The sequence below is a fragment of the Anomalospiza imberbis genome, chromosome 12 (assembly GCF_031753505.1).
Source record: "Anomalospiza imberbis isolate Cuckoo-Finch-1a 21T00152 chromosome 12, ASM3175350v1, whole genome shotgun sequence".
NCBI lineage: Eukaryota > Metazoa > Chordata > Aves > Passeriformes > Viduidae > Anomalospiza > Anomalospiza imberbis.
The window spans coordinates 8970247-8986407 of record NC_089692.1 but is presented as its reverse complement, the minus strand read 5'-3'; the positions used below and the strand labels follow the sequence as shown (position 1 = coordinate 8986407).

General features: G+C 41.0%; 1 protein-coding gene across 3 annotated transcripts in view; it reads right to left on the bottom strand.

The window, feature by feature from the left end:
• The window catches only part of NKD1 (NKD inhibitor of WNT signaling pathway 1), a 114594-nt gene that overhangs the window by 22384 nt on the left and 76049 nt on the right, over positions 1–16161 (bottom strand). For all 3 annotated transcript variants that reach the window (XM_068202677.1, XM_068202678.1, XM_068202679.1), the window contains one exon: positions 15934–15991. In XM_068202677.1, the coding sequence (XP_068058778.1) occupies positions 15934–15991 (58 nt within the window). The remainder of the gene's footprint in view (positions 1–15933; positions 15992–16161) is intronic.

Sequence of the window (16161 nt, the reverse complement as noted above, 5' to 3'; positions counted from 1 at the left end):
TTTAAAAGTACACGATGGCCAAAATACTTCTACAGTTGTCTTATACCTGTTGAGGGTCAGCATCCCAAATGACAATGGCATGGCAGACTGCATTAGGCATAGCACTGAGGCAGATCCTGCAGGAAGTGGCTATTCCCTGCCACAGTGCCCTTTGTTGGGTTTTCTGTCAAAACAAAGTGTCTTACAGAGCCTTCCCTCCTTTCCACCACCATGCTCCTGCACGGTGCTGAAAGCCACTGGCATTAGCACAGAGCACCAGAGCCCAGCAGGTGCTTCAGAGAGGAACAGCAGAGTTACCTTCTGCTGCCAGGAGCAGCCCTTCCCCTGGTGGGGTTAACGACCTTTCTGGATGCACAGTTTGTGTGTTCAGATAGGAAGCGTTCACTTTAATGTATAATTTATGTAACAGAGGGAAAAATGTGCACTGACAAATTAGTCTTCTCAAAAAACAAGGGTTCAACTATTGGAGAAGGAGGGAATACATCTTGCAGTACACTCCTTGGGAGAGTTTAAATACTGTATGCCAGAAATTATCCTCTTTGAGCTCCATTGACCTTTGATCTGAAGAACTTATTGGCCTTGCTGCTCCAGGGAATTATCCTTTGAAATCAGTTACTCATTTTGGAGCTCAAATGAAATGGGGAAATCTGGTGATCTCATCCTGATGTCAAGCTTCGTTCAGCAAAGAAAAATGAAATCTAACTGAGGAAACTTTAAAGGACAATATGGAGATACTAAAATAGTATTTACAAGAGATCAAATAATGTGTTTGTGCATATATTCCCACATGCCTCATCCAAACTCAATGAACATTTAAAAATACATACTGTTTTGTCTGAGAAGAAAAGGAGAAGTGTTTGGTCTCTTGCTGCTATACTTAGTTTTGACTATTGACACATGCTCAATTTCATGAGGGATACAAACACATGCAGAGCCTACTTATAAATAAAATGAGAATGTCTGCTTGGGACAGTTAAAACTGGCAGCCTGTAAACAGAGATCCACCAGTGAGCCGCATGCCGAGGTTTCAGATATATTCACAATGTGAACTTCCTTTCAGCTCTGCCAATGATATTAAACCAGACCAGACAAGATAGCTATCTCAAAAGACTGGGGAGAATTAATAGACTTGTGTTTCCAAAGTCTAGGCCATCAGAATTAGGTCTGCATACAATACATCATCTGTGCAAAAATACTTACTTACCTCCCTGCTCAGATAACATGTCCTGAAAAAAGAACGTGCTACAAAGACAAATGCACAGAGAAACATACCCTTGTTGTGGGAATCCACAACTGGAGGGGAAAAAAAACTATATGTATTGCTTCTCATGGGAATAACTATATGCTCTCAAAAACAATGTTCCTTAACAATGTTTCATGAATTGAAATATTGCATATGTTTTCTTTATTATGTTCTTTTCTTGTTCATTATTAATGGTCTTGTATTCACTTCTATAACCTTAAGACATTATTAAAATGGGTCTGGACAATATTTGAAATTGGAAAGACAATAAAGGAAAAATATTAACTTGGAAAAATTGTGAAATACCATTCTTTCACGAAAAACAAACCGACTGGCTTAAGTGTATTAGCAGATGTTTCTCTCTACAATTGTTAATTACTACCACCCAATTGCTCATAATTGAAGTGGGGGAGGAAAAGAGTAAGAGAATGAGCACCAGTTTAAAGATATTAAGACTCATCCCAGAAGAATTAAGCCTTTTTTTCAGGGTTTAGGTTTTGGGTTTTTTTGGTTTTTTTGGTTTTTTTTTTTTTTTTCATTCCTAAGGAAAGGGGGTAATAATTCAAAATGCTGTTTAGGAATCAACAAAATATCCCAGAAGCGAGGTAGACCAATTGCTGTGCTCTGTGTATCGAATGAAGTTAGAATAGTAAACTTCAGGCAGAAAAATATCTTTCTCTTGCCTCTATCCTGGATCTGACAATAAGGGAGAAAAAAAGAAAACACCAAAATAGAGCTGCACTCAGGTGGAAAAGTGAGTGTTTAAACTTTCACCCTCACTCAGGTGGCATGTCATCCCACGTTTCCCAAAGGCTCTTTCCAGCAAAGGACCATGCACTTTGTCAAACGATCTGCCTTCTCAAATAAGGACAGCTTCACTCTAGTTTTCAACCATACTTTGCATTTTAGTCAGCTGGATTAACAGGATTTTGAGGCCAGAACCAAAGGGTGCAACTCAGATCAATGTCCAAGTCTGGGCTAGCAGCTCCAAATTTTGCACAGCAGTTAGAAGAACTCAGGCTAAATAGACAAACAACTTCAGAACCTCTTTGGAAGGACAGCCATTCCAAAAGGTACGTTTTGTTGCATCACCTTAATCCAAAAAGCAGAACTATGGGAGAAGCCGTGCAATTCCACAGTGGTGAATTATGACTGGACGTTACCAGTGATGTCTTAACCCTATCATAATGTCAGGGTCATTACTGAGAAAACCAGAGTAAAGGTAAAATTGGAGAATTGACAAAATGCCACCTATGAAAGTCAGCACTGGCCACACATGAAACCAAACCTTTGAAGTGTAATATTATTAGCCCTCCTCTCATTTTGGATAGAGTAGATTACACATCAGTTCCTTAAAACCAGAAGCAAAGGGACAGAATTATCTGTATGTGGGGAAAAGAACAACAAACCACACACTAGAACCTGAGACGTGTTGGGGAGTAAGATAAAAGCAAAATTTTAAAATTACCTATTAAGACAAGGAGGGGAAGTCATAAGCACTTCTGTAACAGTCAAACTGAACTTCGGCAGCAGTTTTTGACTGGTGGGATTGAGCATCCAAGAGCTGGCCAAGCTCAGTAGTGAAATTCCTATGGACATCAACAGGGTCAGGGTTTCCCCTCCAATTTACAGACCTAGCAGATGCAGCAGGACTTAGAGACTATGAGAACCAAAGGGATAGAAAAAGAATTCATTTCATTGTTTTATCTGAGGTCTCCGATGTCTGAGTTATCGGGTTCTGCCAACATTTTTCTCATTGCAAACATAATAAACATTCATTCATAACTGACATTCCTTACTGACTGCGCAACAACCAGAGCAATAACAACCATGTTTGAAAGTCTAAATTGAGGAGAAGTCCTTTAATTAACAATTACATTCACATTCAGATTTCACTTTTAAGTTCTGCTGGAGGCCATGGTTTAGGAAACATCACCCCCATTAAGCACACTTTATTTTATTCCACTGATTTGATCGAAATCTCCCTGATGGAGATAACTTTGCTTGAGCAAAGGCCCTCTTCTCCAGTGGCAAATGAACACAGGGAGAACGGGATCAGGGAGGAACATTCCTGTTCCACAGCCACCAGAACAAGCACATAGAAAAACAGGCTCGTCCTGGGTCAGTGCCAGAAGCACGTATTTAGCTTTCCCTGACTGAAAGATGAAGCTGATGAATTAGACACACCCTTCAAAACAACAAAGATCAAGCTGCCTTCTCTGAAACTTACTGTAGGAAAATTATTTGTCCATTTTACGTCCAGTGCAACAAGTCAAAACCAATTCAGAGGAAGCTGTACTAGCAGTGCCTCCTACCAATCTGGGATGGGTATTTCACATGAAAATATGGAGAGAAGCCATGTTCTATTTCATGGTTTCTTGTTGACAGTCAGAACACAATTAAAGGCTCAACTGCAAACCATAGAGGAAAAGAAGAGTCCCAATGTCACAAGACCTACTGCCAGCACCTGACCAGGGGGAGACAGAGCACAGGGGTAGTGACTCAGACCTTGTGACAGCTTGCAAAAAGAAGAAAAAAAGAAAACCCAAACAAACCAAACCAAATACCAACAAAAATAGACAACCAAAATATGTTTTAAATATTCAGGCATGGTTCTAACTGACAAGACACTAGTAGGATAGTAAGGAATGGCTAAACTGAAATTCACTCAAAAATTCAGAGAACAGTTTCTCTCCTCAATAAAATGTAATCAAACTCACAGGTCTGTGCAACACCACCTCCCTTAAAGGTTCAATTCCTTTTGCCAATCCCCATAGTTTGACATTTCTATGTAGAAGTATTTCCAAACTTTCATGCAGATTCACAGGTTTCTGTCTAGGTCTGGCTTTTTTGGTTTGGTGTTTTGGGTTGGTTTCTTTTTTAGCTATTATGCTGGGGAAAGGGGGGGTGGATTTTTTTACTATTTCCTTACAAAAAAGTTTTGTACTAAAGATGCAGATAACAAAAGACAATATGGTATCTCTGTGCTAGCCAGGATGTAACTCATACATGCATAAACACTAAACCTAGATTTCCCACACTCTATCTGGAGTGAGTTTGCTAAAAGGAGGGAGTTTGCTGAATTTTGCCAGATTATGATTCCCTTTTCCAATTAGTTCCCCAACTGGCTGTATTTCATCAACAGAAACTGCCAGATTAAATGCCTTACTTGACCATCTTCACCCAAAACACTTTCATGTTCAGTTCTCAAGCTTCAAAATACCTTTTGGATGAAGATCAGACAGCACTAAACAGAATTACTAATTAATTAAGTAAAGTTAAATTTTAAACACTGTTTGTTGTGTTAGCCAAAAGCCTGAACAGAACAGTCCTTTTTTTTCCCTCCTCATTGGAGATCAAAGAAGATAATTTCTCATTCCCCAACCCCAGTTTAAAAAAAAAAAAAAAAAAAGATGAAAGCATGGAAGAATCTCCACTCCATAAGCTTTGGTCAGAATAGTTCAGGATGATACCTGTAGAAGCAAGATTTTTGTTTGATCAGTGGACATATCAAAACCCACATGAACAGAAAGCAATCTGTTCTATCATTTAACATGGGTAAGTGTTCCTTAAGTGAAAACTGTCAGTGTCATATGGACCACTTAACATTTTCTTACAGCATTGTATGTCCCAGGGCCCTGAACGGGCCTGTGAAGTGTTGAATTCAGTTACTGAACAGGGACAGATGGGGACATCAACTGATCACTTGTGACTTAAAACAAAAGAAAAAAGACCTCTCTTCTCTAAAGCTGGTCCTACACTGATTTTTGTTAGTAACTGCTAACAATTTTGCTTTTTAAAAATCCATTTTCAGTGTAAGTTGCAGACATACACATTTATATAGAATTTTCTATCTTAAATTACCTTTGCCTTTGTATCTTTGGATTTTTTCCCCCTGAGATTCACAAGGGAAGGAAAAGAAGAAAAGAACCCAGCCTCTGCATAACCCTTTATTCAAATGAAGACTGAGTATGTAATGTTATTAATAATGCAGTCTTTGATATTAGCTCACTCCCATCTAACTTAGTTATTCAATAAGAAAAATGTGTTCCCACCACCTTTGCTGTGATAACAGGGCCTCTAAAGGTATCTGAACTGTAATTTTCAATTCATCAGGATTGCTTCCCATGAGGATGATTGTCACTCTGACCCTCACAGAATTACCCTGTTACAGAGAGCAATGCTGTCAACTTATGCTGCAACATTATTTTGGCTGTGATGAATCTGACATCTCTTTAATAGTTAACATTCAGTACCAGGTTCAGTGTTCCCATCCTCAAAGCCATACATATTACTCTGGAGGGGAGGGGGAGGAGAATGGAGACTGATCCATAAACAAGAGAAAAGCACTATTGTGATTAATATTAGTAGTCCAGCATATACATATGCACATATGTCCCTTTCCCTTTTCATATTTCTGCATGGGTGAGGAGTGGTACTGAGATGATACAACACAAACTGCTAAACATGCAGAGAAATAAATTTCATCAAGGCTTGACCCAACCACCTGAAGTCTGAAGAGTACACAGGATCTCATCAGAGAGCAAAGGGAGGTATCTGCTCACCACTGGTAATTAGTACAGCCTAAGGACCTCAGCCACAGACGGAAGCCCTCATACTGCTCAAACACAGAAAAGGAGATGGTTTGGAGCATGATTTGGAACACCCTTTCAGGGGGACCCAGCCCTTCCTGTTGCTCCAGAGAGCCCACGCCTTTGCAACTCAAGATTCAGCTTCCCACTTTGAGCTATCCCTTTGGTGGAAGATCCTGTAATATTCTCGTAGACACTGTCACTGTGAATTTACCTGCAGAGGTAGCATCCTGAAATCTGGGCAGCAATAAGTATGTGCGCTATAGGGGCTGGGCAGCTGTCCCTGCATGGCACAGGAGCCTAGGACAGGGCACAGGAGCCTGGACAAGGCACAGGAGCCTGGGACAGGGCACAGGAGCCTGGGACAGGGCAGCTCCCAGGGGGTCCTGCAGGAGCACAGGGAGTGGATTGGTCTGAATCCCACTTTGCCAACAATGTCCTACCACACCTGGATTGGCTCCACTCTCTTCAAAGGCTCTTTGAAATAGCAAAACAGGGTCTGCAGCACCACACTTCAACTTTATGCCTCCACATCCTTAGGATGGACTGTAACTCCCTCCTAAAAATATCTTTCATGCACAGAGTCCAGGGCTACCTTGGCTTCCCCCAGCAGCTCCTGTGCCAGCACAGAGCCCTGAGTGCAGCCCCAGCTGCCAGGCACAGAAATGCTCTCCACTCCTCCAGAGCCCTCTGAAAATTCCTTGGGTAGCGGCTCTTTTACTTCTGGATATTTCAGTTTACAACTACTATTTCTCTCCTCTCTTTCTGTTACCTTTACAGTTTTAAAATCTTTTTGGTACAAAGTTGAGAACTTTGGATGACGTATGTTATTGGTGAAAGGACCTGCCTGGATTGCTGGATCAGATTTATAAAGCAAGAAAAAACTGATTGCTGGTAGTTTTTTCGCTTTTTTTTTTTTTTTTTTTTTTTTTTTTTTTAGACTGGGGGTTGGGACTTTCCATCTAACAAGAGCAGCTGGACTCCAAGCTCTTTCAAGAGCAGAAATGTTGCTTCAGGTTCATTTCCACAACCCCACAGTGCTGCATTTATTATTTGCTTTTACTCACAAACTAGTTGTGGTTACAAAATAAAGCTTGTCTTCCAAACAAATGACATTTTATCTCTTTCTCCACAGGAGAATAAGGTTGACTGCTACTTGCGCTTTGAGGTTTGGATATGATTGAGATGAAACATCTGTTAAGAAAAAAAAGGTGTGGGGGGACTTTTTTCTGCTAAAAATATCATGCCTTTTTTTTTTTCCACCAAACCTGAAACATGTGATGAAATTCAACTTTTAAAATATAACCCTGGAGCTACTTGAAACTATAAAAGTCTTCTCAGTATCTGAGGCAAGTCAGAATTTCCACTGTTCAAGCTGGGCTTTTATGAAGAGCAGACTTTAGAAAAACCTGTAATCTGTCTAGGTAACAAAGGGCACTTGTTCTGCCTGGTGAGGTAAAACTTTGGGTTTCTGTAGCTACTGCAGCAGAAGTGGAGTTGAAACACACAAAAGCACCCTGATACACACTTTGAATTTGGAACAGCAACTGGCAAAGCAACATGCTTGTCATGGAAATTGCCTCCACAGCTCTGCATCTACACACCCCAGTGTTTGCAAGGTTCAGAGGGTTGTTGTGGCTAAACTTACTCAGCACAAGGCTCAGGCTTCTGTCTAACTTTGCATCCATCAGGCAGGCCATCTGTATAAAACAATTGCTCCTAAACTCAGTCCCAGAAATGCAAGAACTCTTCAATCCTGTCATAATGTGTGTCCACACAGGAGGCACTCCAAGACATGGCATCCCTACGGGCAGGAGAGAAGGGCCCTAACAGAATCATGCACATGGCATCTAAACAAACACCTCCTGCAGAAAGCTACCAAAACCCAGCAAAGGCAGCACTCAAGCCCAGTTGCCTGGCTCTGTCACAGGCCAGGGAAACACAAGAAAACTTGCAACATCAGGAATATTTGAGAGTTGCAGCAGGACATATTGCCTATTAAATGCAGTGTTCAAGGTTGCTAAAAATGAGCTAAAAATGAGTGCAGTGTTTCATGTAAAGGCAAGGGATCTGAAACATATATGTTATCTTCTGAAATATCAAAGGCCAAAACTTCTTCCAATTATAAGAGCAAAAAACTGGAATAATTCTAGGAACACCAGCATGAGAGTGTTATCTAGTCCAAAATCTTTGACTGGAAATATGCACTAGCTTCACATGAAAAAAAAAAAAAAAAAACAGAAAAAAAGAAAAGAGAGAGTCACAAGAGACTCAGAGAAGAATGGCATTTTGAATCACTTTTCAAAAATATGTTTAATAAAACCTCCATGAACTGTGGTCAAAGCTACAAGAAAAATAACTGGTAATAATCGTTGCTGGGAAATTAAAAGTAGAAAAGGACCTTTGTTCAAGTAGAATAAATGAAACCACTGGTATTCATCATGTTTCCAGAGAGATTGTTTTCAAACTCCTGACTTGTTCCCATATTTCATTCTTTGTTCTTGGTGGTGGATGTCCTGGGGCAAAGTTGAAGTATATTATTAGGCTGCTGCCCATGTACAGTAATGCAGCTTTATCTGTGCCCACAGCCAGGGGCTCCTCTCTCCCAGGTGTACCCTCTCCCCAGGCACAGCTGAGCTCGTAGCCAGCACTGCTGAGGCAGGGGAGCAGGGCTGACCCAGCCCCGGCGGGGGCAGGGTTTGCCAGCTGTGCCCACAGCTGGAGCAGAGCTGTGCACAGCCTGCCTCGCCCTGCACTCCGTGTGACAGCGACCCAGCCCAGCCCCAGGCAGCAGTCAGTGAGCCCACAGCACTGACCCAGCCCTCTCAAGCTGCATGGACAAACCACAAGCTCCACATCCCTGGCACCCATTTCTCAGTCCTGCCACAGGGTACCTTCCCTCGACACTGACACTCCCTCCTTCACTCACCGACACTGACACTCACGACAGCCTGCTGCCCAACATCCACCACGATGCCTTGCTCACCTTCGGGATGCCAAAGGCAAACCCAAGAGCCCTCCTGTCTTCGATGAGATCTCCCTGAGCCTCCCTTTTGGCCTTCCATTCTTCTGCTTCCCACAGGCACCCTGATGGTCTGGCTCTCACATGCTACGAGAGAAGCAGCTTGAGAGATCTGCAGATGTAGATTTACCAACAAGTGACTTTTTGCCTCCTAGCAAACTAGTTCACGACTATCCCAGAGCTGAAAATACAATAATATTCTTATTGTTAATTCATTATTTTTTAAATGACCACTCAAGTAGAGCATTAGCTTCTCCATAGCAGAAGGAAAAGTTGCCAGTCTTACGTAGACGGAAAGAACATGGAAAACCAATATTATTATAAATACCATGCACATAAGATTATTTTAAAGCTTTCCATATTTAAGATATTCATTAAGGATCAACTCTTTGCTTTTTTTTTTTTTTTTTTTGAGGTGCTTGTTCATTTCCCTATTAACATTTGGCTTTCTTCAGCTATCATAAAGAATACAGACCACTTGTAAGTTTGGAAGGCTTTCTTGTGTACTGTACTTCATAACTCTCTCTATACAATATTCTAATGGACAGACATGGTTGCAAAAAATCCCAAGCTTCATTCTCAGCCTTGCTATGCTGCTTGTGAACCAAACACGCAACTTGCTTGTGCTCAATGTAACAACTTTCCAGCTGTGTAGAATGATCTGAACTACTGTGAAACTACTACTTACAACAGATCTTCCCAGCCTAATGCAGAAGATTCTAACCCAGAACATTCTCAATTCACCGACTAAACACATCATCTATCACAGCCTGTTAGGCAGCACCAGTAGGAGCTGGTGGGTGTCAGCTACAGAGAGCGACATGCTCCATGCAGGGAACACGCAGGACACCGAGAGGAGAGCACACGCTCTCTACACAGCAGCAGCTCAGTGTGAGGAGGAAAGCTCACACTCTGAGGTGTCCTAACAGCCCACTTTTCACTGCCTTTCTGTGCTCTGCTTGCCAACATGGGTGGGAGCTGTTAGACACACTGTAAAGGTTCATTTGGAAACACCTGGAGACCACTAACTCATTACACACAGGCCATGGGCAACTGTTGGATGGCAACAATCTTTCATCACTACTGACCTGGCTGCACTTGAAACAGCAGCTCCAGAAGTAAAAGCTTCTGATCCAAATACCAACCCCCCTCAACTGGAACAGCTAATGTTAAGAAACGCTTGTACAATTTTATATTTTTTTAATTTTTTTTTAAAGTGCCTCATGCCGTAAGATTTTCCTCCCACTCATGGCAAACAGCCTACCTGCTTCTTATAATTTCCTGGATCTGTGCACAACCACAGGAAAACTTCTGCTAATCCTACCAGTCTCATGTTCTTTGGTGACTTTTATTCTAACTGCCAAACTAAGCAGTTTTCTCTTGGCAGTCTCCCCTGCTCCTTCCTCCCCACACCCCCACGTCCTTCGCTGCTCCTTCCAACCCACAGTAACCAGCTTATCAGCTGCCAGCCTCAGCAGGGACCTGCTGCTTGTCACATACTGGTGGCTGCTGCCAGTGGGTCACCCTGTGGCCAAAGGCATTTTTCAGAATTGTTCCATGTCATATTGAGTAGTAGGAAAGGATACAGCAGAAACCTCTTGGGAGCTGAAAAAAATACAGCCAGTGAGCAAGCGATCAACAGTCTGAGGTGATCACATAGCATATTCTCATGTATGGCAAAACCATGGTAAGTGCACAGGATTAGCAACAAGCCCTAAAGTACAGAGTTCCCATATAACATCCCACAAGGCTGACCACAAGAGCACTTTTAAGGTAGAATTATTAACACTCTATTTGCCATGTCAGGGATAAACAGGTATTCTGTTTAAGAACCCGAAAGAGAAGGGACCATCATTTTTTGCAAAGCACCAAGCCTGCAACAATAGTACCATACAGATAGTAAGAGTAGTGCCAACATAAAGAAAATTTGCCCATCTGCAAGATGCAATTGATGACTTTTCTATAAATACACTGGAATTTCATGTATATAAAATACAAAAAATTATTTACACTTTAGAAAATGAATAGCTATTAAAACTAAAAGTATTAACTAGCAGGAGGAATGCCATTCGAAATAACTGCCTTTTATTACCTTTTCACAGCACAGCTTAGAACAATACATTAACTTATTAGAGTTAAGAGATTAACAAAGTATGGTAAAAAGTGTCTCCCAAGCAAGTAGAAGGTTAGCTAAAATGCTTGCTCAAGTTTTCCTTTGCTGACAAGTTTATAAACAATTTGTGCTCAATACCATACCTTACTACCTTTCCTCTAAGCTGACAACCCGACAAATATTTAATTTCAATTACTAATTTTAGAGAAAACTTCAGGCACTAAAGCCTTCACCGAATCTTTCGTGAATGGAGAGAGAGAGGAAAGGGAGTAATCTCACACAGCAGCAGCCCCACTGTGGGGTGCATTGGGGAAGGATGCTGCCCCATGCCTCCCCTGCAGCTGCAGCCCCAGCCAAGGCAAGCACCCCCCTGGAAGCCAACAAACTCCGTCACTGGGATGTCTGGGATCAGTGTGGAGGGGGAAGAATGTGCAGCTGGGGGGTCTAGGCCAGCTGTCAGAGCTGGGCATAAGATCAGCAGCCTTAAACCACCAATTCATTCTTTGTTATTGGTTCCCTGTTTGCTTATCAGTTCTTATTAAAGTCAAAAATAACACAGCTCCTCATGCTGGAGCACTGCTAACCACACCTCAGCTTCCACTTGACCACAGATGCTGGGGAGGAAGACATGAAGGACAGACTGCATACACAAGCAAAATGTTGAAAAATATATAACAATGTTAAGAATATAATGAATTACTTTTCTGTTTTGCTGAATACAGAATGCTTTAACTGCAGGTTTAAAAATTACATAACGGCTTGTAAATATGTGAAAAGTGCAACAAGTAGCTCTTTTACAGATCTGCTAGATTTTTTTTCAGCAACAACATGTGCTTTGAACTCTGCTGGAGGGCTTTCTAATATTAATGGGCAAGAAGATGACCTGAATAATTTGTCCTTTCTGGTACCAGAACAGGGAACATCTTATATCTAGGGATTTAGATACATCTGTCTTAGGAAATATATATTAAGAATTTGGTTTGTTGATTCAGGCCAGGCTCTGTCACTACTTTCAGCAAGGCTTTGGATATCATGTTCAGATAAGGCACCAGGAAGGCTTGGATCTTCTCCAGTCTTCTGTTGAGAGAATAATAATCAAGACATCACCCTTGGCTGACAAATGAAACAGGGAACAGATTGCTATCAGTGTTAAGAGGCAGCTCCTCTGACAGCTACAGGACTAGACTGATCTCAAGAGATGTGAGATTTCTGATTAACAGAAATACTTAGGTCATGCTTTTCAAGAGAACAGTGACATGAGAAATCACATTATTGCATAAATAATTGGGACAATCAAGGCGAGGCTCAAGACTTCACTGTGAACTCCAAAAGGCAGCTGTATCCCACAGGGCTACAAAGAGCTTGTACTGGGACAAGAGGAGTCACCCCTTTATATAATGTCTGCATCAGAAGACTGCATCAGGAGTTCCTTCCTGAGCTGAACTTTCTAAAGTTTTTTAATTATCAAGTGGTAAGATGGAGAAACCCCAGTTCATTTCAGAAAGACATGGAGTGGTCAAGATAAGAAAGCTCTCCTGGTCTACAAGTTTTAGCTGCAAAAATTTCTAAAAGGGTCCAGGGAAAGGAGGTGAAAAAAGTTCCGGAAAACAAGAGCAGGACCTTCAAACAATTCATTAGAAGCTCATTTATGCCTAGAAGAGTTGGGGGAGAAGTGGGAGATGTCATTACCGGGCACACAAATCGCAGACATCTTTCTGAACCACCTGCTTGTCTCCATGGCAGAAGAGAGACTTGCTGCTTGATCCTGCACTAAATGGGAGCTCTTTTACCCTACATGTGAAGGGTGATGAACCATGTCCTTCCTGTGCAGAAACTGCAGGACAAGGAAGTTTGAGCATGAGACATTACTACACAGCCACAGCAGATTGCACAAGTACTCAAGTCTGGCAAGTGGAAAGCTCTGAAATGCACTGGGAAATCACCTGGAATGCAAGATGCAAACAAACCTACCGAAGAACCTATATCCAGCATGCCCAATTGTTGTGTTATTAACGAAAGAGGAAGAAGGAAAACAGAGTAAGAGTAATACGAGACTGACGTTTCCATTGGTGTCTCTTATCTAAGGAATCAGTCTCTCAACTGACCACATAAGAGAAAATCCAAAAATTTCAATTTAGCGACTTGCCCAGCAGCAGAATCAAAGGCAGGTGGTGGATATAATAGACCATGCTGGTCAAACCGTTTCTTTCTGCACAGCACTCAATAACAGAGCTGCTGCTATTGAGTTCTAACCTCTTGTCATGCAGCAACATTGAGTCAACAATCCGCTCTCATGGCTTAATGCTTTTGATGTTTACTTTGTTCTTTGTATAGTTCAAAAGAAAGCACTAATGCACCAGTCCTCTTACCAAATACAATCTTAATCCCAGAATCCCGAGCCTTTTGCTGTTGGCCAGTTAAGTCTGTTAAGACGAAAGGATTTGATCAAGCTTTACATAACAACACAGAAGTTAAATCCAGCAAAGAGAGTTCTTTTTATCTGTACTGCTCAGACAGCTAAGAGGGAAAAAAAAAAAGAGAGAAGGGAAAAAAAGGTAATGAACTTGGCTATGTAAAACAAAATAAGGAATTCCATTATTTCTCTTATTGCCACTTTGTCTTTCCAGTGAGAGTCTTCTAAAGAACTCAGATTTATTCTCCAATAAAGTTCCTGAGAGAGAAGGCTCTAACTTTCCCTTAAACCAGAATTGTGGAACTTGCTGTGCTTTTTTTGCAAATCTGAGAAATGTTTCTTTTTCATCCCTACCATGTATTTATGAAGAGAGAATACAGTTCACTGATGCATGGTATTTGGTAGAGCATGGTATTTGACATTGTCCTCTCTAAGCTTAGTCTAACCAACCATTTTTTAGGTTACAGATCCCTGTCTCTGAAACTGTTGGTGATTTTGATGTTATCTTATGACACATGAGCATATAATCATGTAGCACATGTGTTATATCAGTAAATATGTAGAGATCACGAGGCAGCAAAAATAGAGGCAGAACAAGTATTTTAGATGCAAGTCTATGTTCTATAATCTATGTTCTAGAATGTTAATCACATTTCCCCAGAGAAACATTTCTATGCAGAGGAGAGGTACCACAGTTGCCATCTTGCACCGAAGAATTCAAGCTGTGCCCTATCAAAGATCTCAAATCATGTTTCAGCTTCGCTTTACCTAATATCACAATTTTATGCTAGTACTAGCACAATCATTAAAGTATAATGCAAGTATAAAGGATGCTTTAATACAGTGATTGTTGTATTGTCTGATAATTATAAGATTTTCAGTATCTGCATGAAATAGGAAGTGGTTAACACTGCCCCCAGCATGGAAAGCACAGCCTGGAGATCTGAGAGCAGAAGGGATGAGAAGCAAGCTTTGACAACTTGCATGCATTGCCTGAGCACAGGGCAGGAACAGCCATCTTCCTCCCAGCTGGAAAGATGCCACGAAACAGCTCTTCCATGGTGACAGCACACAAAGGATTGACCACTGCTGGTATCTAAATCTGGTCTTCACTACTCAGCTACCTCCTAACAAAGCAGACTCATCAGAAGCAATAATGTGAAATGGCTGAAAGACTGGAATTACAGTTACCTAAAAGGCTTTTTACATTCTAATAAAAAGAATCTTGCTGCTGACTAGTTTGAAAATATTATATATTGAACATTATGTTTGCTATGCAAGATAATGCTACACAGCAAAGAAATAATTAGAGGCAAGGAAAGATAGAATGAGACAAAGAAAATGAAATATTCACCTTGCTGACATTTAATATCCTGTCTGAAGTAGTTTCTCCTATAATTCTAAAATTAAAATCCTACCTTATGTCCTTCTAAAGGGAGATTGGAAAACTGTGGTGAAGCTAAATACAAAACCACTTAACAAACACTGACTCCATCATGGCAAGTATAGTTTGCCTTTGTGATTAACAGTAGCCTACAAGCATGAGCCAAAATTGAGTTCTTATGTTATAGTATATACAATACACGAAGTTTGTAAGCTAGAGATGAGAGGAACTTGGAATCCCAAATTCACAGTATATTAACATATTGTACAGGTAAGGAACTGGAAGGCAGACATTATTAACAGAGAGTCTTCCACATTCTGTTTAAACAAAAGCTTCTAATACCAGAAACAAATTACTGGATTATAAAAGTACAGAAATCTCCAGATTAAGCTTGACATGGTTCATTGCTCTAAATAAACTGGGCATATTGTTTCCACTAGTGTATAATATAAATCCAGCACACAGTCCATGTTACACTAGAGAGTTTCTGAAGTCTCATTTCCTTGAAAGGAATGAGCAACAAATTCATCTCCTGCATTCAGAACCCCCACTTGTCCCTGAAGCCCAAGGTACCTCGGATGTGTTCTCTGGCAGAATGCAGCATCCATACTCACAGGCACTCAAAGGTCCTGCCCACCACAACAGCGATTCCATCTCAACTGCCTGACCACAGAGGAGGAGATGAGATGGAAAGAGAAACTGTCTGAGGCAATGATCATTCCATTCATATTCAAGAAAAATGTGTTGAGTAAGAGTCTCTAGCCCTTATTAGAAATTAACATGGGAGTTTCTAAGGCTGGTTTGTGTAAGCCAGAAGGGAGCGCAGTGTCCCACACAACCCAGAGCTAACAGTTTCACTCATTTGCCACCTCTGCCAGGGACAGTGACATCAATCACTCCTACCAATGTCAGGAGAAGTACCTGGAGAAAATGGTGAGACCCTGAATTAAAACACGTGGTCCCTGTGATTCAGCTGGGAGACATTTTCCACTACAAGTAGTAGCAGATACAGAAATAATACCCTATTTCCATCTTAATAGTTTTCTCAGGCAAATGACACATCAGTAGATCAAGAACTGCACTCTAAATATATGCATTCTCACACTTATTTATTCACTTATTCCAATACTCCTTTATATTAACCAAAAAAGTTGTTCTTTAAATACCTTCTAGATGAAAGTGTTCATCACCAATAGTGTCTCTGTAGCCTTCCCCAGATAAATCCTGTTTAAAACAAAACAAAACAAATTAACTACAAATACACTACATGGAAAGTGTTGAGTTGTTAACAATATGCTTTTATTATTGCCAGAATTAATTTATAACATGAATGAGAACACAGAAACTGTTTTCCAGGAAAGAAGTCAATCACCTTATTAGTGGTAGTAAATGCA